This window comes from Squalius cephalus (assembly GCF_949319135.1).
Source record: "Squalius cephalus genome assembly, chromosome: 16".
In the NCBI taxonomy this organism is placed as follows: Eukaryota; Metazoa; Chordata; class Actinopteri; order Cypriniformes; family Leuciscidae; genus Squalius; species Squalius cephalus.
In genome coordinates, this window is record NC_137137.1 from 32,171,728 (window position 1) to 32,195,402 (window position 23,675).

The 23,675-nt window shown below is 37.8% G+C and overlaps 1 protein-coding gene across 2 annotated transcripts; it reads right to left on the minus strand.

Annotated features, from left to right (window-relative positions):
• Positions 1 to 292: 292 nt before the first annotated feature.
• On the minus strand, positions 293 to 23,480 carry slc25a37 (solute carrier family 25 member 37). Of its 2 annotated transcripts, XR_013823815.1 has the most exons (5): positions 23,131 to 23,480; positions 9,412 to 9,640; positions 6,843 to 6,899; positions 4,470 to 5,215; positions 293 to 1,569 (listed from the first exon to the last, which is right to left on the minus strand). XR_013823815.1 is itself a non-coding variant. In XM_079896227.1 (4 exons), the coding sequence occupies exons 1-4, from the start codon at positions 23,320 to 23,322 to the stop codon at positions 4,668 to 4,670; spliced, it is 1,026 nt and encodes a 341-aa protein (XP_079752353.1). In that variant the 5' UTR covers positions 23,323 to 23,480; the 3' UTR covers positions 293 to 4,667. The 2 variants fall into 2 exon arrangements, 1 of the variants encoding a protein (XP_079752353.1); XM_079896227.1 differs by having other exon boundaries at positions 293 to 5,215.
• Positions 23,481 to 23,675: the final 195 nt, after the last annotated feature.

The window sequence follows — 23,675 nt, forward strand, 5'->3', positions numbered from 1 at the left end:
GGATTAATGCATTGACTTATTTTATAAAATTGTATTAATCTTTAAAAAAAAAAAAAAAAGTTACATACCTTTAATAGTTTTATATTTCAACAAATGACAGCACCACCTACTATAAAATCATGTCATAAGTGTCCACAGGTTATAATAGTTTAACTATATATATTTTTTTAAATATAGAAATTGAATTTTAAAATGAACTTCAGCCAAATAACTATTTCATTCAAATAGAAACAATAAGATATTAATAACATGTTGCATATAGTCTATTTAAATTCATTTTGTGTTTCTGAATTTAATTATTTTTTATTAACAGGACATAAAATGGGCTTTACAATCAACTCACACATAGCAATACATTCATACAATGGTACAAACTTCGTTTTACTGAATAAGACACATTTAAATCATTTGATCATTGTGCATTTTATTTCAGCTCCAGTGTTCCAAACTGTAGCAGCATTTCCACCAATCAGTTTTTGAGTCTAGGTTTCATTTTCATTGCGGTAAAAAACAAAAAACAAACTTGCGTACACTAGATGGCACTATCTTGATCAAAGATCCTCCCACTTCTACAAAGTGCGCACAAAGCGGCCGAGACATGAATGCGTTTATGGTGCATACTGATGAGAGCAATGCATGCAGCACAATTAATGTGGCAAATATCAGGATATGACATCCGTACATCTGTTTTCTCAATGCATGGTATACGTAGTGATGATCATCAGTAAGAGAGGCGAGATCACCATACACAGAACCAACGGAATGTTATTAATATTCCACCCAAATGCAAAACTTTTAACATGAGGGAAATGAAATACTGAGTCAAATACAATGTGTATTTTAAAACAGCTAATTTGCAGAGCAATTACAGATACGAAGCATTCAAAAATGCTGGTCCCAGAGGAAACAAACCCATGGGGTTTCCACCGTACAACATGGAGCCAAAGGGTAACGGAAATTTGTCCTTGGTCAATCAAATAAAAGGCCAAACAGGCCCATTATGACTAATAGGAGCACATCCATCTTCAGTCGTAATGAACCGACTACGCATCCTAAAAAAAAGAAAAGGAAAACCTAAAACACATCACAATCTCAACACCTCCAACAGTTAGTTATGTATAAAGCTATACTGTAATGGTAATGTAGTGAGTGAATGAGTCAATTTCTTTGGTTCCTAGATGCTATAGTTAAAAATAGTGGTCTGGAAACACACAAGCAAATGAAGCACTAAACCAATAAGCATTTAATCAAAGGCAAACAAACAAAACTCTCATTGGACCGGCATGGTCCAATCCTCCTGAGCTGAAACAAACAGAAGGACAAAAGTCCAAGGGAACCGGAAGTGAGAGAGGACACAGGAAAGGCACAGACCACACAGCTAGAAGAGCAGAAACACTCTCACACACACACACACCGTCCCATACAGGTTACAGAGATGTGGACAGTCCTTTGCAAATGTTTGGTGATGTGCAAAATAAAGCACTGGCGCTTTAATATCTAAGGCTGCGGGGGCTTTTGGTGTGCGTTTCGTCTGTGGCTCCAATAACAGGACGTCATCTCAGTCAAGAGCTAAAAGTCAAATCAAAGTTGTCAAAATGAAGAAGTCTTACAAATACTATACACTATTTACAAATCTATTCCTCCACTCGCTTGATTATTGTGCGTGATTCCAGTGCAAAGCCCTTAAAGGGATAGTACACCAGAAAATGTAAATTCTGTCATCATTTACTCGCCCTCAAGTTGTTCCAAACCTGTGTGAGTTTCATTCTTCTGATGAACACAAAAGATATTTTGAAGAATGTCTGTAGCTAGACAGTGGATGGTAGCCGTTGACTTCTATAGTAGGAAAAAAACTACTAGTTGGCTACAGTCAACTGTTTGATTACCAACATTCTTCAAAATATGTTGTGTGTTCAACAAAAGAAAGAAACTCATACAGGTTTGGACTTAAGGGTGAGAAAATTATGACAATTGTAATATTTGGGTGAACTATCCCTTTAAGAGCATGTGCTATATGTCATTTGCCAGGAACAAAAACTATTAAACCAACATATTGGGCCTCATTCAGGAAATTCAAGCAGAACAAATGTGTGTAAAAATGAAATTTGTAAAGCCTTACGAAAATGTTTCACTTTCGGAGTGAAAGTCAATTTAAAAAGTTAGTTTACCCACAAACAATTTAATTCTGTCATTTATTCACCCATATCCTAACCATAGGGGTTGAACGGCTAGTCGACTGTAATGCTCTGCTATGAGCTGTAAGCTTGACCTCAACTAGTCGCTGATCGTGGCCTATAGAGGGCGCTACAGGATAAGAAATCGTTAAAGTCCACTTTTACACTCCGTTTAAGTTAAAATGACAAATAAATGTATACTCAGAGAGCGCTCCACAAGATATGTTTATTGCACAGGTAAGTTAATCGTCGTTCTAAACTGCTTCTACATTACGCGCACAAATCACGTGCAGATCGCACACAGAAACATTCACAGAAATGTGTTCTCAAAACTGTTCTGTGATTGATCAATAATATAGGTTAGAAACTGAAAAGTCCTAGCATATATTTCATCGCAACTAAAACCCACAGCTTCACTATTAGTAGAGAGATGCTGCCAGGGAGAATTAATTCACACACAATCATTCTCACTAATGCATTGATTTAAATGTAACCTTTACTGTGCTACTTTATCTGTATCTGATTTAAAACGAGCAGAAATCTGTGGGAAATATAACGACCCAAAGGCAAAAGAACTAATAAAAATAAGCTGTTAGTGTTATGTAGCGCTGTCATATGCTGTCATAGCTGTGCACAAGGCAACCCGCGTTCGAGTCTCAGATCGAGGTTCATCTTATTTATTCATGACGTCATCAGAGACTAGTCGACGTCGACTCTGCTTTGATCACATAAATGTCGACTTTAAAAAATCTGAAGTAGTTCAACCCCTAATAGTTTTGTTTTTTTCGTCCCTCCATTGAAAGTCCGCACAACCCAAATCTTCAAGCTTCATGAAGTTCATAAAGACATTGTAAAAGTGATCCATGTGAATCAAACATTTTAATCCAAATCTTCTAATCAAATATGACCATATTTGACGTGCCCAAATTAAATCTGTTCAACATATAAAGCGATTGTGCATCTTCAGAAGAGTTTGATGTTGTCTTCATGATGTTTTTGTAGCCAGAAAATGACTTTCAACGGATGGACAAAAAAAAAATCTTCTTTTGTGTTTCGAAGATGAACGAAAGCCTTCTGGGTTTGGAACGACATGAGGGTGAGTAAATGAGGACATTTTTTGGGTGAACTATCCCTTTAAATCTTTAATTACGAATTTCATGGAGGCCCGATATGCAGAACCTGCGCCTTCAATGTCTTAATATCAACCCTGTTTTCGTTTCATAACATCTACTCTTGAGTAAAGGTCTATTTCTGGTAAGCTCTATTCTGAATGAGTCTCCAGATTCTCCAGAACACAAAAGAAACAGAATAAACCTGGTCCCAGACTGACATGGATCACCAGGGGAGGAAAACAGCTATGAAACCTCATATGTAGTTCATTAAGGAATTGTGATTTCAGCTGCAGCTTTAGTGCACAGTCTTACAAGCTGAAGACCTTCCAAAGCTGCGAAACCCACTGCATAGATCATGTCTCAAATTCTATATAAATATCAATGTATATAAATATATTGATGGCAATTATGTCATAAAACAACAAAAGAAAAAGTTATCACACGAAAAGAAAAAAAATGCAACTTTCAAATACCACTGCTAAAGTCAAAGTAATTCAGAATGCATTAGCAGAGGAATCCTTACACCATGTTTCAGAAATCCCAAGTGCTTTAGTGTGATGAAATTAAATTAGCATCCAATTCATTCTTTGGAAATCAATTTTCAATAGTCTATCTTAAAAAATGTAAAGTATAAAATCACATTTGGATAATCTTGAATAAAACTGATTTTTTCAGGGTAAATTAAATGTTTGTTGTTCATGTTGTAAAAATTTCTAGTGGCCAAAATTACCAACTGTACTTCCATTCCTAATAGCCTTGATTTATTTCAGTCAAATTTAATATGCCATCTTCCCTGACTAATACATAAAGATGTTCTTAATAATCACATTAAGGTTTTTAAAAGAGCAGTGTGTCCAATTTAAAATAGTTTGAAACCCAGGCAGCTTTCATAGATGATTAGGCAATAACAACAAAAATAAAAAATTGGTCTGATTATTGCGCAGCAACAAAAAAAATTCAGCAATGCCTTCAATTATTAAAAATAATTAAAATAAAAATTAAACTCTCCTGAACCCCTAAAAAATGGAAAAGTCCAGAAAAGCCAATTAAGTCCAAATGGACTTGTTTTGAGAAGACAGTGAGAGTGCATACATAAATATAGATGCGCATCCATACACCATCACGCTCAATCATAAATATGTTATGTGGGTGAGAATACAAAAAGACATCTACACATCTTTACCTTTCTGTTTCAGTCACGTTTAACAGAAACGATCTGTAGTGTGCAGCGTCCATACATTCCTGTAACAACATTAAACTCTTCCAATAAATTAAAAGGTTCGAGACTGGAGTGTCTACTGCATTGCTCTACATCCCCCCCCCCCCCTCTCTCTTCCAACATGATCCTCACACTCGCTCTTTGGATCGGCTGGGTTGGGCCTCATGTGGGACTGGCCTTGTGAGTTTTCCTCCCCAGTTCCTGGATGTGTGGCTCGTGTTGGGTCAGAAAGTACTTGAAGAACTCGTAGACGGACCAGGCGATGGCCGTAGACGGCATCTGATAAATGATCCGAGCTTGGATGCCTTTAAAGAACGCAGGAACGCCTCCCAGCCGGTAAACTGTCCTGAGCGCGTTGACCATCCCCGAGAGATGCCCGCTAACATGCGCGGAGTTGAGCGCCACGTTCTCCTGCGTGTTCAGCAGCGTCTTACACACGTCTAGCGGAGTGGTGATGGCAGCGGACACGGCTCCGGCCGCCGCTCCCGACACGATGTGCGTTTCGGGCCGGTACTGGCGATCGGGGTTGAAATGTTCCTGCATGAACTCGTACGTGATGAAGTGAACGGCCTGGAAGGGGATGTTCATGGTCAGCTGAGTGCTGTAGCTGCGGTAGAAGGCGGCCAGTCCTTCCTTACGGCTGATCGTCAGCACGCAGTCGTACAGGCTTCGGTACGGAGAGTTATACATCTGCATCCTCTGCTTCACCACTAACAGAGAAGAAAAAGACGTATATAAACGAAACAGTCTATGTCGACTCTTATGAACCATGATTAATAATACACCAAGCATTCATGTGTTATAACTACTAAACTATAGATGTGTGCTATAGAACTGTAAAATGTATTTAGGAGTACGAGTGTGGATAAAAAGTTAGTTTTGTTCAATTTAACCATTTAATATCTTAACTCTCTGGTACTGGGCGCTTGTCGGTCAAAAATTACAGCTTTTTTTTATTTTAACGAAATGATTGTACTATATTTTAGCTCGATAGAGGTTTTTTTATTTAATATTTTGTATTTTTAATGGGATTTTATGGCACTAAATTATACTTATGCAGTAGCTATAATCCATTTATTCACTTTTTGAGTATGGACCTGAAAACAAAATTGTCATAAATCTTGAATGGTCTTTTTTTTTACTTGAAAAAAGTTATACAATTTTACATTTATTGATATGAAAAATGCACAAAAATACCATTTTCAATTATTATATAAAATATATATTTCACTTTAAAACTGTGAAAATCAAAGCCATAGCAGCTTGTTCAGATTTAAACAAAGATGTATTCCAAATTTGAGGTTGAAATCTCAGAAAATCAGCTTTCAGTAAGAATATGTTTGGTACGCTTCCACTAGATGAAATTTGTCTCCCATTAATTTCCAATGTGCTAATTTTTGACCACGAACAATACAAGTGTGACTATTTTTTTCAGGACCATAACCATTTTCAAATCATGTCTATGATTTTGTGTGTGAGTGAGTGTGTGAGTGTGAGTGTGAGTTCACACAGCAAGCGCCAAAACCTACACCAAGTTTTATACCATTCTCTGATGAAGTAAAAACATTCTTTACTGCAAATTCTAGGGATGTGCACGAAGCCTAAATCCGAATACGGAAAGGCACAGAAAATGAGTACGCATTCTACAGAGTGCCTAAAGGGACATGATTACATTACACGGTTACATTACAGTACATCAGATTTCACTTATGTGAAGATAGTAAGGAGAGATGACTGACAGGGCGATGTCAAAGGACTTGGTGCGCAACAGATCCTAAGCGTCATTGACAAATATCATATCTTGTAAAATGTGTGGTCAGTACTGCTCCCTATACACAGAGTAGCTTAAAAAACGAGCATGCAATCAAAAGCGATTTCAATAACACACATATTGATAGTGGTTTCCTGATGCCCGCAAATTATATACAATATAATTACCCAACTATATAATTCAAGAGAGTGTAAAATGCTGATCTTGGCGAGTATTCACGTAAAACACAGTCAGTTATGTTTCAAGTGAACGTAAACAGTTGAGAAAGAAAACTGCATGTGTAACAGTATAATGGATCCGTGCGTCAGGTCTTAAAGTGACAGCCGTCTAATATAGCTTCTGCCAAATTATGAGATAATATTAAACCAATTCTATATGGCAGTTTTTCCCCATGGTATCGATGTCAGAATTGTGGCCAGTGAAAATGCTGATGAGTGGCTAGTAACTTTGGAAAACCAGAAGCCACAGTTGCTGGAGAGCAAAAAAGTTAATGTCAAGCCCTGCTCGTAACAGTACCAAAAATGTACGATTTATTATTGACGGTATTGACAGTGGAAGAAGAATACCTTCTGCTGGGTTCATGATTCCATCATGGAGGACAGTAGCAACACTCCCTGCCACACCTGAAGTGGAGAAGAGAAGAAAATTCACCATATCAAGTGACAACATGTGGAAAAACTGGAACAGAAACTCATGTCCTATTTCCCCAGAAAAGATGGCACTCTACTTTCCCTTTCATTTCCCAAAAACAACCCTGGCCTGAGCCTTTCGAATTATAAACCCTCGATCCCTTGCTCTTTGGTTCTAAAATCAGAAATCTATAGAAATTCAATGGACACCAGAGGTTATGTCACAATATATCACAATACAAAAATGCAACAATATGTATCGTGGATGGTGACAATATATATTGTGTATAGTTCACCCAAAATAAACATTACTGTGTGAGAAAAAATTCAAGTTTTCAGAGTTTTAGTGTAGGGGTGTAACGATACCCTAATTTCACGATTCGATACATATCACGATACTGAACTCACGATACGATATTATTGCGATACTCCAAGACATATAATAAAAGGTTAAGAAAAAAATTACTGTTGATTAAATGCTAAATTTGATATTACATTGTGGGTGTAAATGAATAGGCTTGGACAATGGTGACACCAGAATAAATATATTCATGATTCTGAACCTGAAAATACAGAATTATTTTAGACGAATATGCTTGCACTCTGTCACTGGCTAGATATATTTAATAATGTAGGCCACGTTTTACTGGTAACATAAGACTTATAACATAAGCATTATCAGGACCCACTAATATTCCCCCATTATTATACATTATATTCAACATAATATATTGTAGTTTAATGTAGTACTGACTCTGAAAACTTCAATTTTTTCTCACAGAGTAATTTTTATTTTGGGTGAACTATCCACGATACATATTGTTGCATTTTTGTATTGCGATATACACTCACCTAAAGGATTATTAGGAACACCATACTAATACTGTGTTTGACCCCCTTTCGCCTTCAGAACTGCCTTAATTCTACGTGGCATTGATTCAACAAGGTGCTGAAAGCATTCTTTAGAAATGTTGGCCCATATTGATAGGATAGCATCATGCAGTTGATGGAGATTTGTGGGATGCACATCCAGGGCACGAAGCTCCTGTTCAACCACATCCCAAAGATGCTCTATTGGATTGAGATCTGGTGACTGTGGGGGCCATTTTAGTACAGTGAACTCATTGTCATGCTCAAGAAACCAATTTGAAATGATTCGAGCTTTGTGACATGGTGCATTATCCTGCTGGAAGTAGCCATCAGAGGATGGGTACATGGTGGTCATAAAGGGATGGACATGGTCAGAAACAATGCTCAGGTAGGCCGTGGCATTTAAACTATGCCCAATTGGCACTAAGGGGCCTAAAGTGTGCCAAGAAAACATCCCCCACACCATGACACCACCACCACCAGCCTGCACAGTGGTAACAAGGCATGATGGATCCATGTTCTCATTCTGTTTACGCCAAATTCTGACTCTACCATCTGAATGTCTCAACAGAAATCGAGACTCATCAGACCAGGCAACATTTTTCCAGTCTTCAACTGTCCAATTTTGGTGAGCTTGTGCAAATTGTAGCCTCTTTTTCCTATTTGTAGTGGAGATGAGTGGTACCCGGTGGGGTCTTCTGCTGTTGTAGCCCATCCGCCTCAAGGTTGTGTGTGTTGTGGCTTCACAAATGCTTTGCTGCATACCTCGGTTGTAACGAGTGGTTATTTCAGTCAAAGTTGCTCTTCTATCAGCTTGAATCAGTCGGCCCATTCTCCTCTGACCTCTAGCATCAACAAGGCATTTTCGCCCACAGGACTGCCGCATACTGGATGTTTTTCCCTTTTCACACCATTCTTTGTAAACCCTAGAAATGGTTGTGCGTGAAAATCCCAGTAACTGAGCAGATTGTGAAATACTCAGACCGGCCCGTCTGGCACCAACAACCATGCCACGCTCAAAATTGCTTAAATCACCTTTCTTTCCCATTCTGACATTCAGTTTGGAGTTCAGGAGATTGTCTTGACCAGGACCACACCCCTAAATGCATTGAAGCAACTGCCATGTGATTGGTTGATTAGATAATTGCATTAATGAGAAATTGAACAGGCGTTCCTAATAATCCTTTAGGTGAGTGTATTGTGACATGATATATTGTTACACCCCTATTTTAGTGTCAACAATAAACTACTATATAATGTTGAATATACTGTATAATAATTCAATAGGGGAATATTTGTGGTCCTGATAATGCCAAATATTATTTGGCCTACTTTACTTTAAATATATCTAGTCAGTGACAGAGTGCAAGCATTTTCATCAACAATAACACAGTATTTTCAGCTTCAGAATCATGAATATTGTTATTCTGGTGTCTCTATTGTCCTGTGCGTTTGGTTTCCAGCACCAAGTCCAAGCCTATTCATTTACACACACAACGTAATATCAAATTTAGCATTTTAATCAACAGTACATTTTTGTTAACCATATGTCTTGGAGTATTATAATAACCCAAAAATACCAGTTATCCCTAATGGACACTCATAAAGACTTCAGGAAATGAAGCGCTTCTCCTACCGTTAGCAATGTGGCTGTTGCCGCCGTTCTGTATGACGTCACTAAGGCTGCGTTTGATTCGCTCGTAGCAGGCGAAATAGAGCGCGTGTGCGGGGCCGGCCCCCAGTACAGTGATATTGAGGCCCCTCAAGGGCCGAAGGAGGCCCTCAGTCCGCACAATCCTCTTCAGCGCTCCGTACACGCTGCGGTACTGGGCATTTGGGTCCGGCTGTAAACTCTGCATACGTGTCTATGAACAGAAAGAGAGTAGCATATTAGGATAATCAACCATAAAAGGAATAATATTTGATATGCAAAGAAACAAAAATATATTTGAAGAGTTCAGATGCAAAAGCCTCTAAGTGCCATCTGAAATTTTCTTCTAGAATGATCATTTTTATCAAGATCGTATATTTAAGTTCAATAATGTCACTTAAATGGCAATGCAAATTACCTATTAATTGACATTTAAGTGAAATTACTTAACTTAAATATACAAGCTTTATAAAAAATGATCATTCTAGAAGAAAATTTCAGATGGCACTTAGAGGCTTTTGCATCTGAACTCTTCATTTACAAATCGGAACAAGACCAAATCATAAAGATCGGTTCTCGTTTCTTCTATTCTGACTTCTGATATATAAAAAAATCTGATATCATGTTTTACAAAAAGATAATTTACAGAGACCCCTAAAAATAGATATTTCGTGACAGAAACAAAATTTGTTAACAAAAATGGAAGGAAATACCAACAATATGTGGACAAAGATAGAAGCCGTCCATCTTTCTGCTTACCCAACATTAAACAACGTTATAAAAACATGCTTTGTTTAATGTGAATGAATTGGCACAAATCATCATAACACACACAATTTAGCTGAGCCAGACTTCTGACTATCAGAATAAAGCCTGATACACACACTGCCATTTACTGTGCCCAAAAAACGCCCGCTCAGACATGAAGAGACGAGCAACATCATGTTTAACATTACCACACAGTTTAATGCCACCGATACTTCTGGAGGGAGTATAGGCTTCACACACTTTTAAGTAGGCTAATTAATTTAAAATTCATTTTGATTCAGAAAAATTGGCTAATGAGTAATGAAGTTTAATTAATTTATTGATTAGAGCTCACTTATCTGAACAATTCACAAATCAGATACAATATATAGTAGGGGTGTAACGGTTCACAGTGTAAAACCAAAACAAAAAACCTCGCACCACGGTTCATCTTAAATCTGATCGGCTAATGTATGTTTCTGTCGGTGGATAATCATTCTGGCTTCCCAATACATCACAACACCGATGATCAAAATACATGAACAAAACTGTCACTCTTTGTAAACTTTGTTCAATGCAAGTGAAGTGTACTCGAACATGACCAGTCATTTATGCTGTCATCACCCGGGTGTTGATAACGCACAGGAAAGGAGACGAGACCTGAACAGCACAGGTATTAGGGCTGGGACGATACACCTATCTCCCGATTCGATACCATCACGATACTTGGGTGCCGATACAATATGTATTGCGATTTAGTCCCAGTATTTCTATGATAATTTGAACTATTGCATCACAGAAATAATGATACTATGAGTTTGAAAAGACTGCTGTTTCATGACGACTCTCTGGGACAGCTTTGAATGTTGCGATATGATTTTGTCAAAGGTTTAATAGACAGACGAAATGGAAGATCGCGTGGGTGTTTGAATCGAGATCGCAGTCTTTTCAAGATGAATCGTGCAGCTCTGTTGTCTTATCTCTCTCTCAGCATATAAGTAGCTCGAGGGCTTTTCAGTGCGTTCAGTCTCACGTCACTTTCACGCGTCCACCTGAAAGGGATATTACGTCACTCACAACTCAAACATAACGACACACTTCATCCTCTGTTGAAACGAAAGTAGCTAATGTCTGTCAACCTCGTCTATAAGCAAGGACAAAATAAAGCAATTTAATTTGAATTAATATCGATTCTGTACTAAAAAAAACGATTTTAAAATCATAAAAAAAAATTAAAAAATCGCGATACCTAGGTAAATCGTTTTTTTCTCCCAGCCCTAACACTTATGCTATCGGTGTTTAAACGAAACTAATTTAAGACTTGCCAATTTAATCATTCAAGCGCACTCATCTGAAGCACGCGCACAGAAAGCCGCGCATCAGACAGCGCGCAAATATTGAGTTATCTTTCAAGTCTTGTGCTTGAACGGACAAATTCACACAAAAATGATGTCAACATGTCCGTCTTGGCGAGGATCCTAGCAAACATCGTAGGTTAAGTCTTAAGTGAACGTAAACAGTCGAGAAAGACAACACGTGTATCAGTGTACTGGATCTGTGCATTATCTCTTAAAGTGACAGCAGCCTAATATTCCTGCTGTCTGTTTTTAATGTTAATAAAACAACAAAAGACAAGGAAATCACTCACTCCTCTTGACTGCAAAGCTTTTGTAACTTAAATAATGATTAATCTATATTTAATTTATACAATGAAGATTATATGTAATGTTTGCATTTGATTACTTCATTCAATTTCTGTACCTGAAAACTACTGTTACAACTATCTGAAAAAGCTGAAAAGCACTGTTTATTTTATTGCTATCTTTGCTCTATAGTATTTATTTGTGCTTTTGTTTGTAGTTTGATTATTTGTTCTTATTTTCTTTATTTTTATTTGACATTAGTCCTTTTTTCCCCCGAACATACCGAACCGTACCGAAACCGTGACAAAAACCGAACCGTGAGTAATTTGAACGGTTACACCCCTAATATATAGCTTGTGAGCAAATTTCGCTATACAACTGCAATATATATCCTCTGAAACATTTTAGACCATTTCCTACGAAAAAAGGAGCTATACTGCAACGCACATATGATGCATGATGAAGTGACAGAGTCATTGAAGTAGGTCTATATATAGTACATGCGAATCATTTTTCCTCATTATCCATGCAAATCTACCACTTAAACCTAAACCCTAGACACACCGGTGAGACCGGTTACAGCTTACTTTGAACAAGATGTTATTACAGCTAATCAAAAGCTTTTCCATTAGCTTTTCTTTAACAAGAGAACTATACAAACACCCAGATTAAGTTTTAATTAACCCAAAACTACTCAATATAACCCCCCGTCATCAAACCACGACAGCTAGCTGGATAACAGAGATCTCCCAGAAAACATTAACGTAGATGAGTTATGTGGAAAATTCTGATTCATTTCAAACGGTTCTGTAAAAGAAATCTGAGCAATGTTGTTAAAAACAAATGTTTTTAGGAATAAGAGTGCATTTTGGAGGGCTTTAGCAAATGAAAAGCAGAAGAACAGCTTAATATGCCACAGAAAACACTGAGCCAGAGTAGTTTCCTCAAATTAGCCCAAGTCAAGAAAGACACACGCCATGAAAATATATGTTTGAAACTCCAAACCTCAATGGGTTACACTTCCTCAGAGACAAAACAAACGTAAATTTGAGTTTCCTAGTTGGAGATTGGCACTTGAACACGACAAGCTAATAATCACGACTTCAGCACGACTTCAGAAATAATGGCGGATGTACTTATTGTACATTTTCCCTCTTATTATTACATATGAACATGAAATAAATGCAGAGTGATGTGAGAAGCAAAACCAGTACAGATATGTAGGAAATCAGCTGAGCAGTTAGACTTGTTTTGGTAAGTTAGGATGCTTCAGATTAGCAGGGAGGTGGAAAAACTGGCCTCGTCACAATCCCAGTTTACTGGAACAGGACTAAAGCAGGCTGGGCAGCCGGAGCAACGAGGGCGAGCTGGCAAGCCTGGCCTGGCATTTGACCCAGCTCTTTTCAAACTACTGGAGCGTTAGGCAAAGTATACTTTGAAAGGCTGCGCACGAAACAGAGCGGAACTCGTAAGATTAAGTATAGGAGGGTTGAGCTTCAGCTTTGAGTGTTTAAACACACTAGAGGAGGCTGTACTGTACCAACTACCTCAGGGGAACTTAATGCGTCTAGTGCACTAGATGTCCGTTCAAAATAAATGAAAAGAAACCTAGCATTGGGGATTTGTTGCTTTTTCCAGTAACACTTTAGTTTAGGGTCCAATTCTCATTAGCATCCATATTACTAGGATATTGGCTGTTTATTAGCACTTATAAAAGCATATATTAATGCCTTATTCTGCATAATATTCTACATCCCTTAATCCACCAAATACCTAAACTAAGGTATTTATAAGCAGTAATTAGGAGTTTATTGAGGCAAAAGTCATAGTTAACAGTTAGTCAATAGTGAGAATTGGACCCTAAACTAAAGTGTGACCATCTTTCCTACTGTACCGAACCCGTATCGAATCGTGACTTCTGTGTACCGTTACACCCCTACTGGGATACCGAAATGTTTTTCTTGCATCATTAGCCGCGTTTCCATTACAGATTTGCAAAAAACATTTGTGATATTTTCTAAATGTTGATAAAAAACTATTGGGAAATGACAGCGTTTCCATTGACTGATGTTATGCGACTAAAACGTAATTTTATTCATCTCACAATAAGACCTTCCAAAAATCATGGCAACGAATGTTGGTAGGTTTATACTGTATATATCTCAGCCGCCACACTAGACATTATTATTAATATAAGGAGACGTAGGAGTGTTATCACAGCATTAATGGCAAGGAAAGACCGGCTCATATGAGTGTTTCTCCCTCCTATCTTGAGAAATTGTGGCATTTCTTTGTTGTGTAGAATCCAGAATTCCCATCAAACTTTTGTCTTTAATGAGTTTAATGAAGAACTCTGTCTCGTCTTCTTGTCCAAACCTACCGTGTCATCTTTAAAGAATGATCCACTGTTACTTAAACCAGGTGACCTGTCAATGCGGAAAAACTGTTCCCATTGCAGTTTTCCAGATTGCCTGATAAACCGCCTCATGCAAGCATGAAAACTTTTTTGCAAAATTGGCATGTTTCCATTGGGCGCATTTTCAATTCGCAATTTCAATTTGAGGGGTAGGCTAATGAAAACAGCTATTCAAAGTGTCTTTCTATTGGCTTTATGCAGCTGTAATAAATTGAAATGATATGAAAGCTTAAACTGAACTGCTAAACTCAAACGCCTGTTGTAACAGTGAGGTGACAGTCTCGACAGGAATGTGAGTATGTACCGTACGCATAAGTGTGCACATAACTGCCTGTTAATCAACCTAGCCCAAATGCAATAGACACTCTAGTACATTCACACCCTTCTGGATGTGTGAGATTACGACCTCAGCCCCAGCCCACCCATGGGGAGTGACACACACACACACACACACACACACACACACACACAAGCCCGTCCGTCGGTCCGTTCTACACTGATTAACACCGTCAGGCTGAACATCCAAATCAGCTTTCACATGTCATTGAAACTAGAGTTTATAGCTTACATACACATATATAATAAGATAATAATTATTAATCATGTTTTATTTGTAGTCATTGTACTTCCAAATACAGGAAATATAAATAATGTAATATGCAAATTGGCCATATCCCATTTAAATTGGGAACATAATAATGGCTAATAAGCTGGTGGGCTAAATACCCATACATAGGCCTACATAATATCTAAAATATTTTTTACTGTATTTTTGATCAAATAAATGCAGCCTTGGTGAGTATAAGAGATTTTTTAATCAAAAGTTTTGGGTCAGTAACATTTTTTATTATTTTTGAAAAGTATAATATTATAAAAGCATATAATATTCATGTGGAACAAGGGGATACAAATACATGTTATTACAAAAATACATTTGTATCATCTTTCTATGTTTGCAATACTACTTTTCAAAACAAATGCTACAGTTATACAATGGATAATATGCAAGAACTATGGAAAATTTTCAAAAGAGCAAGTACAACGTAGAATCAAGAGCTTTGAAGTTATGGGCCGAGCTATTAGTTAGCCTTGTAAAAGTCCTTTGGTTCTACTGGTATTTGATTGTAAAAAATAAATAAAAAATAAATGCTGTTTTAATTTGCCTTAAAACATTCCAACCGGTGCCTATAAACTCTGATTGAAAACTCTAAATTAAAATATTAAATGTGAGATCACATATGGGATAAAAATATGCAATATTATTGGCAATTGTATGTATTAATTCAATACAATCATAAAAATGTAATAAATAGATAAAAACGATATATAGAAGATTGTGGCACCAACGCTATTAGTCTGGAGGCCTGACAGTTAACTCAACACTTCAATGTAAACAATAACCATTTCAATCTTTACACAAGAGCACAAAGCTTGTGTTGTGCGTAAGATGGACAAAGAAGTGGTTCATTTGCATTGTTGTAATGTGTTTATTTTGGGTCAGTGTCTGGAGAGGAAAACACCGTCATTCCTCCGGTTTCTCTAGTATTGCTGCATCTTCTCTGAATCACGCTCTGCCTCTTACTGGACATGCATCACATTCACAACACGAGGTCTTGCAGACAGTTTCATTTATTCAGTGATTAAATGTGGAGGAAAAACTACAGATTAACGACACATTTAAGTGGGTGTTGTTAAAGACTACATTACATGGTATTCGCAATACACTAAATCCAAATTTGTAAATACATTTTGAGAGCCTGATTACAAAAACAAAAGTCTCACCATTAAAAGCCATGTCCCAATCACACAATAATGTTCTCATTAGAATTGTATGTAGCCTTTATGACGGACTTGCACTGCTCATGTTGCACTTTACTGTATTTTCCTTTTTAAAGTGATTCCAATCATATTTCAAGCCATTCAAAACCATCATGGCCAACATTGAAGTGTCTCAGCCGAAGGAAATAATCCATTATTTATTGGCTTTAATACATAAGGCAAATTTTCTTATCGGGCCGATAACGATAACATTAAAAATGAATATACATCGGCCGATATATCGTGCATTCCTAATCATTTTTATGACATTTAATTCGTGTGAAGACTTCGATTCCCGAACTGGTTCTTACTAGGCTCGGCTATCTCTGTAACCGGAAATGCTTCTACCCGGTGTGGGCCATTCCGGAAGCCAGAAATCAGGGAGTGTGAAAGTGGCTAAGGCCCAAGGTACAATCCAAGGTAAAGTCCCGATAATCTTGATAGTTCTACAGATTACCTTGTCTGATTTTCCTGTGGTGTGAGGTGTGTTAGGAGTGAATGAATCTGCTCGGAAGAACATCGGGGTCACACCGATCTCAAATCGCAAATGTATGATCTTGATGATCATGATCTCGATTCAAACACCCACTCGATCTTGTTCCTAAATGACAATGATTTGCCTGTGTCTAATAAACCACGGACAAAATCATGCCAGGACATTCAAATATGTGTTTCGCGCTGCTGGTGATCCAGAGAAACCGTGTTGCCAAGTCTGTGGTTTTCCTGTGGAATTTGGCTACATTTTTTTATTCATATTAATCACAGAAGAACTGGAATAAAAGTTTATAGTTCGGATACAAGCACTGAAGTCTACAGAAGTGATCAAAATGGGGCAAATCGTCCCGAATGATGATTTAAATGGCCAGACTTTAATGAAGAGAAAGAGACAGAGAGAGACGCCTCATTTCAAACTATGAAAAATATGCATTATGTGCACCATACTTATTTCCTAAGAGTGTGAATGATCAGACAGACACAAGGAGTGTGTGTGTGAGTAAAGGTCATGTTTGGAAAAGCATGCCATGTCCTGAAACACTCCTCAGAGGTGCGTCTAGGAAGTGACAACCCTCGTAACGCTGGCAAGTCCCCCAGAATCTCTCACACACTGGAAATTCCAGTTTCACAGCAAAGCCTGAATCATTGCAACACTAAAACAGCCTGAGTTACTACAAACATGTGCTCCAGTAACTGAATTGCAACATGTTTTGGTAATTGTTTCAACATTACATTTAAGTTTGTGTTCAAAACATAGTTGTCAGCTTTAAAATAGCAAATAAAAAATAATCAGTCACTAATCAACTAATAACATGGGTCTCGGTGTCCCTTGTTCCTTTTCAACAGACAAAAGCAAGAGGAAGTATTGTACACTTAATCGCTTTCTGGATGTTTGACAAATGATTTACATGCCCGTCACATGAATCATTAAAGGTCTTAAAGCTTATCTTCTGTTAGAGTGTTAGAGGAATAATATAACCTACTTTCATAATGATCTCAAAATTTATTTAATTCCTCTTTTAAAAATGAAGACATGCAACAACTCAAGTGCTGTATATTTGAGCAAAAGTACATATTAAATGAGATTTTATTGACTCAATAAAGAGTCTATGATATGAGAGCATTGGGGTCAATGACACATTAAAGTGTATACGGTAAAGAGAAGGAAGAATTTTCTAAAAGGAAGGAAAGATTTTTTCAAAACGTGCCAGTTTCCTAGAAAAGCACTCTTTGTTTTAAAGTTGGTTTTGAAAAACTTTCAATTCAATTCAAAAAAAATTTCAATTCAATTCCTCTTAAAATGTCATGTGGTATAACAATTGAGTTAAAGGTAATAACATATTCGCACCTCAAATTAGGGCCGAGGGATTAATCGAAATGGTAATAAAATCACGATGTGAGAATGAGAAATTTCTAGAAAATGTGAAATCTGAAAGCAGCGAACCTAAATCTAGCGCGAGAACCGAACAGAGCGGGTTTACCGTGACGACATGGACGAAAGCACAGGAACAGGGAAGGGGAGTTCAGTGCAGGCCGCAGGATAAGGATTTGGCCTAAAAATTTTGGGAATATTTTGGATAAAGGAGAGATGATGTATCATAGAGCCATGCAATTTGTAAGACCGGTCAAACTACTGCTGTGGCAAAACTTTTGTGTAAAACTTTTTACTTTGAGCAATGCGTAGAACACCGTGTCATTCGCGAGATGCTGCCAACAGTTGAAGACATCTGTCTACACGATTTACGATAAAAATCGTGATAGTATTTTAGTAGCCTTACCTCGAATACATAAAAAGTGCTTTAAATATAGTCATGAATTTTCAAATATCATGAATTTTTAATTTATAAATGTCATAAGTTTGGGAGAGTTGCACCACATGACATTTTACAACCTTAATTAACCATAAACAAATATGAACATAGAAATTAAAAAGCATGCTAATTATTGTAGAGGTGCATTATTGCATGTATGAAATACATATTTGAATACTTAAGCCAAAAAATTCATTGGTAATTATAGGCTAAGTTGAAAAGTTTGGATGCATTCATTTGAATTGGTAATTTTTTATTATTTTTTAAAGGGGACCTATTATGCCCCTTTTCACAAGATGTAAAATAAGTCTCTGATGTCCCCAGAGTAGGGCTGTTGGAACGAATTCCGAAATTCGAATATAATTCGAATATTAAAAAAATCAGTACTATTCGAATGCTGAAGTTCCTATTCGAATATTGCTTTTTTATGTACATTTTAAAAATTAAAAAAATTATGCAATCTTGCCTTTCTCGCGCGCATGTGAAAATGAAATGCTTTTGTTTCGTCAGATGAACAATAACGTTTTTGAATCGTAACACAATTGTGCACGTTATCCACGCTGTATCATAACAATACTGTCAAAAATCGCGGAGAGCAATGTCTGCACGGAAACGGAGATCACCACTCCTGACAATTTGAGAAGCGATGTGTTGAAGGTGTTTGGATTTCAAACCCTAAATGGAAAAACTGACAACGTTACACCCTGACAAGCTAGGCGATCTGTCCTAGGAACCGCCGCTAAAACAGGCAAGAATTATTCTTTTCTGATCTCCTCATCACGGGGCTTAACTGTTACCAGCTGTCCGCCAAGTAATATAATGTATAGCGAGGCGGTTGTTATAGCGAATAACAACCCCGACAGGCTGAACTTATTACACGGCTACCTACAAAATAAATAAATAATTTTACACAAAATATTGATTTAAAAAGGAGTTTATTGATTTAAAAACGATTGTATTGCTTCCGCTAAAGAAAATAGTCCGTTCCGCGTCCATAGCAACGCTGTTTTTCATGGCAACGATGCGTCATGATTCATATAATAATAGGATACATTTGAGCATTTAATATTCGAATATTATTCGAATATTAAATAAAATAAGGAATGGAATTCGATTAGTATTATAGAGGAAGATTGACAGCCCTACCCCAGAGTGTGTATGTGAAGTTTCAGCTCAAAATACCCAACAGATCATTTTTTACAGCATGTTTAAATTGTCACTTTTTGGTGCTCAGAAAAACACGCTGTTTTAGTGTGTGCCCTTTAAATGCAAATGAGCTGCTGCTGCACGGCACAGGGGGCGGAGCCTCACGAGCTCGCGCTCAATCTCTCAGGACAATTTCATCTCACGGAATGATGATAATATCAGAAACTCTCAGTAACGGTGTTCATTTCGAGTCGGACAATAATGCCTACAGAGTCAGAGTGCTGTATGGAGATGGAACAGGTATAGTTTGGTTTAATTACGGTTATACCGTATTTGTCATCTGCTTGTATGTGTCCACTATTAATAGCCTTCAAGTCTGCTGTCGGAATGATGATCAAACATATACTGATGAGTTTAATAAAGTTTATTGTACATCACACAAAAGATGAAGCATCAGTTTAATTCAGAAAATCACCGTAAGAGCTGAGTAAACAGTATAAGAAGTGCGTAAGTACATAAACGAATTTCGGTAGAGTTGAGGGAGCATTTTCTTTAAAAACAAAATAATTCCACCTCGTCTTCAGCGGCTGCCTCAGATTTCGGGCTATGTGGATTAATACATCCAGCCACACAACACCTACAACGCTTGGGAGACATTCTCGTCAGTGCAGCAATGGCGGATGTGTACAACTCGCTGTGAACTCGATCAGGTTAAAGTTAAAGGTTAAAGACCCAGGGCGGGTCTATGTTGAAACGGCAGTGTCAGTCAACACTCGTGGGCGAGGCCTGTGCTTAGTGACGTCACTAAAGCCACATTCTGAAAACAGGTCGTTGGGAGACACTGATTATGATTTATGGGGATTAATAAAAAAGGAGTGAGTGGATTTTTATCACTACTGGGTAGTTGTGTACACACACTGCCAACACACATTTATGTCCAAACAGCATGCAAAAGTGAATTTTGGTCCCCTTTAAAAACATCACATTTTTTATTGCCCATATGGTTTAGGACGGTTACATCAAATGAAGAGAGGGGTTATTTCAGATGCAGAGATATCATTATGATAAAAGATTTTTGTTTTTTTTAAATAGCATGCAATGATTATTTGCAATGACAACAAGGACAATTGTTAACGAAAAATTGGTCAGTTTTGATTTCATGTCTTAAATTTCTTAAATATGCCACAAATAATAATTTCCTTATATCATCATCATCATTAGAAAGATTTACCCTTTGTCCTACTAATGGCGTCTCCCTCTGTGATCTCTGACCAAGTTTCTTTCTCAGTGTCTGTCGTCGGCTAACACACACCCATGAACACACAAACCAATTACAGCGCAGAAGTCCCTTCCAGGTTTGAACCTCTGGTTTGTTAGGCATCAGAAGCGTAACTCTGTGACTATGTGCTCTCCAGACACGTACCCGTATGCGGCTCTCAGTCGCGTAGAGCGAGCGACTGAAATCTGGCAGCCACTAAGGAAACAATGACAATAGCCTACGCAAGTCCCACAGAATAGATGCAGAGAGCAAACTGGCACCGTGACAGATCACTTTCACTCGCAAGTTTCTCAAAAAGACAAAGTTAGGACACTTTTTGTACCCAAAGTACCAGTTTGTGAAGAGATAGGGCTAGAATACCTACAATAAAGAACTGGAAGCAAAGGACTGTTTTGTTCAGTGAACTAGCTGGCTTGGCAGGCTTGCGTTTGAATGAACTGTTGATTTAAAGCCGGACCGAGGCTAGTCTGAAGATTAGCGCTGCACTCACACACACACACACACAAAAACACCCTGGCATTTCCACTCATCATCATGAGACGACAATGTCACCTCTGATGAAATATGCACAACAAGGGAGAAACAAAGATCACCTTTCGTTCCTCAAAAAGAACTCTATGAAATAATGAATCGGACCAGACAACTAAAATAACCCAAAAATACCAATTCCCCCAAAATAAAAATTCTGTCATCATTGACTCAACCTCTAGTTGTTCCAAACCTGTGTGAGTTTCTATCTTCGGCTGAACACAAAAGAAGATGTTTTTGAAGGATGTCCGAACAGTTTCTGGTCCCCATTGACTTCCATAGTATTTTTTATATGCGAGTTAACATCACTTTGATTACCAGTATTCTTCAAAATATCTTCTTTTGTGTTCAGTAGAAGAAAGAAACTCACACACATTTAGAACAATTTGAGGGCGAGTAAATGATGACAGCATTTTTATTTTTGGGTGAACTATCCCTTTAAGTTAAAACTCATCAATTTCCTCTTTTCAAGGACGCCGTGGCCTAGTGGTCAAAGATCGCGGGTTGTGAGTTTACGCCGCAGCAAAGGTCCATAAACTAGCAGCATTATGGTCTTGACCCACTTACACCCAGATTACTCAAGGGTAAGGCTGGGAAGTACACTTTAGCATACTTCTAAAACTTGTTGAATGCAATGTTTTCAGACACCTAATTGCATGCAATTAAATGAAAAAGCATTATAGTTTGAATTATTAAACGCAATTAGTTGAAGTAGATCTGTAAATGTAATTTCATCTATTGTTAATTTATAGTTAAATTACCGACAAGCATTAATAATAAACTAAAATATACTTATTTGTATACGCGTATTTGAAGGGGGGAAAAAATACACATTTGTAATTATGAATTTGCAATTTAGTACATTTAAAATACATGAACTGTACATGTAATATTGAATAACACACTGCAGTTAAAATTGCATTCTTTAAAGCACAATAAAAGATTATCAAAACATAATGATTTAAAATGTACTTTAGGGTAAAACTTTTAATTTATCACTATTACAAAGTGCACTTTTTAAAAAATGTAGGCTACTTAAACAGTCATGAAAGTGTACTCTCTTTAATTAACCTTTTATTTCAGTACAATTATACAAACTGTAAAGAAAAATATGACAACATAAGTTTTTACATTGCTTTAACTCAGCTTTTTAAGTTATACAAGTTTCAACTATTTGTATAAGTTTAATGTAATTTAAGTTGAAATTATTTAAACATCCAACTTGATTGTACTTAATTTAAGGCAGCGAGTGACTTTTAAGATTTGAAGTAAACTATTATTGTGAAGTAAACTATACAATCAAGCACACTTGTTTTCACAAGGAATGTCTCTACTAGGTTGATAAAGATGACTTGAATTAATGCATTAAAAGCATGACTTGCAGCTTTTATAGTGAGAGTTATTAGTACACTATAGTAGCACACAGTATTTGTATTGACTACGCTCTAAACATGTGCATTACCTGACACTGGAAAAGCCTGAGTTTAGAGAGAGATATCAGTGAAGGTCATTTGAGCAGCTGTCAGTGAAGCCCACGGAACAACTGATGCTAAGGGCAACTTTTCACTGCTGACAAGTAGTAAAGTGGTCATTCTCACAGCAAAAAGCATGGCCGACTGTGCTGGTTTAACTTAGTTTGTTGTTTTGAGACGATTTGAGAAGGTTTGAGTCATCAAGAGGTTTGCCATGCTGGTCTACTCTAACTTTTGTTTGAGAAGTAACGTTACGCTTGAGTTCTGCGTCGCGTGGTTTCTACCAGCGCATCTGACACATGTTAGTGAATGCGTTTGTGTTGTGTAGAGTTGAGTTGAGTTGAGTTACCTTGACCGAGTCCACGGGGTACATGACTGTGTGCTCCAGCACTCCGGCCACGGCGCCCGCTGTCATGTGCGTGCCCAGCGACGCGTGAGCGGGCAAACTCTCGTAATCCGCGTCGCCCTCCGACGCCCCGCCGTCGCTGTTCACCTCCGACATCTCCACACTCGCCAGGACCGCGTCGCTGCGCAACTCCATGCGCTGGAAGCGTTAAACCCACGCTTGATACGCGGAGATGTGAAGCGGCAACGCGAGCGCGCACATCGCTATCACCACCACTGCCGACAACGTCATCTCAGCGACGCCGTGACGTCACCGTGACGCAGCGGTCGCGCGCCAGACTGTGAGAGCGGTAACGGGTGAAGGTGGGGCTCAAAGCTGATGTTACCAATAAAAAGTACATTGATCTGGGAAAGTTTTGTGTTGTGTTTGAGTGATTCTTCTTTTCAGGAGTGTTTTCTATCTTGTTTTGGAATTGGTCTGTGATTGGGTGTATGAATTAAAGGGATAGTTCACCCAAAAAGGAAAATTCTGCCATCATTTACTCACCC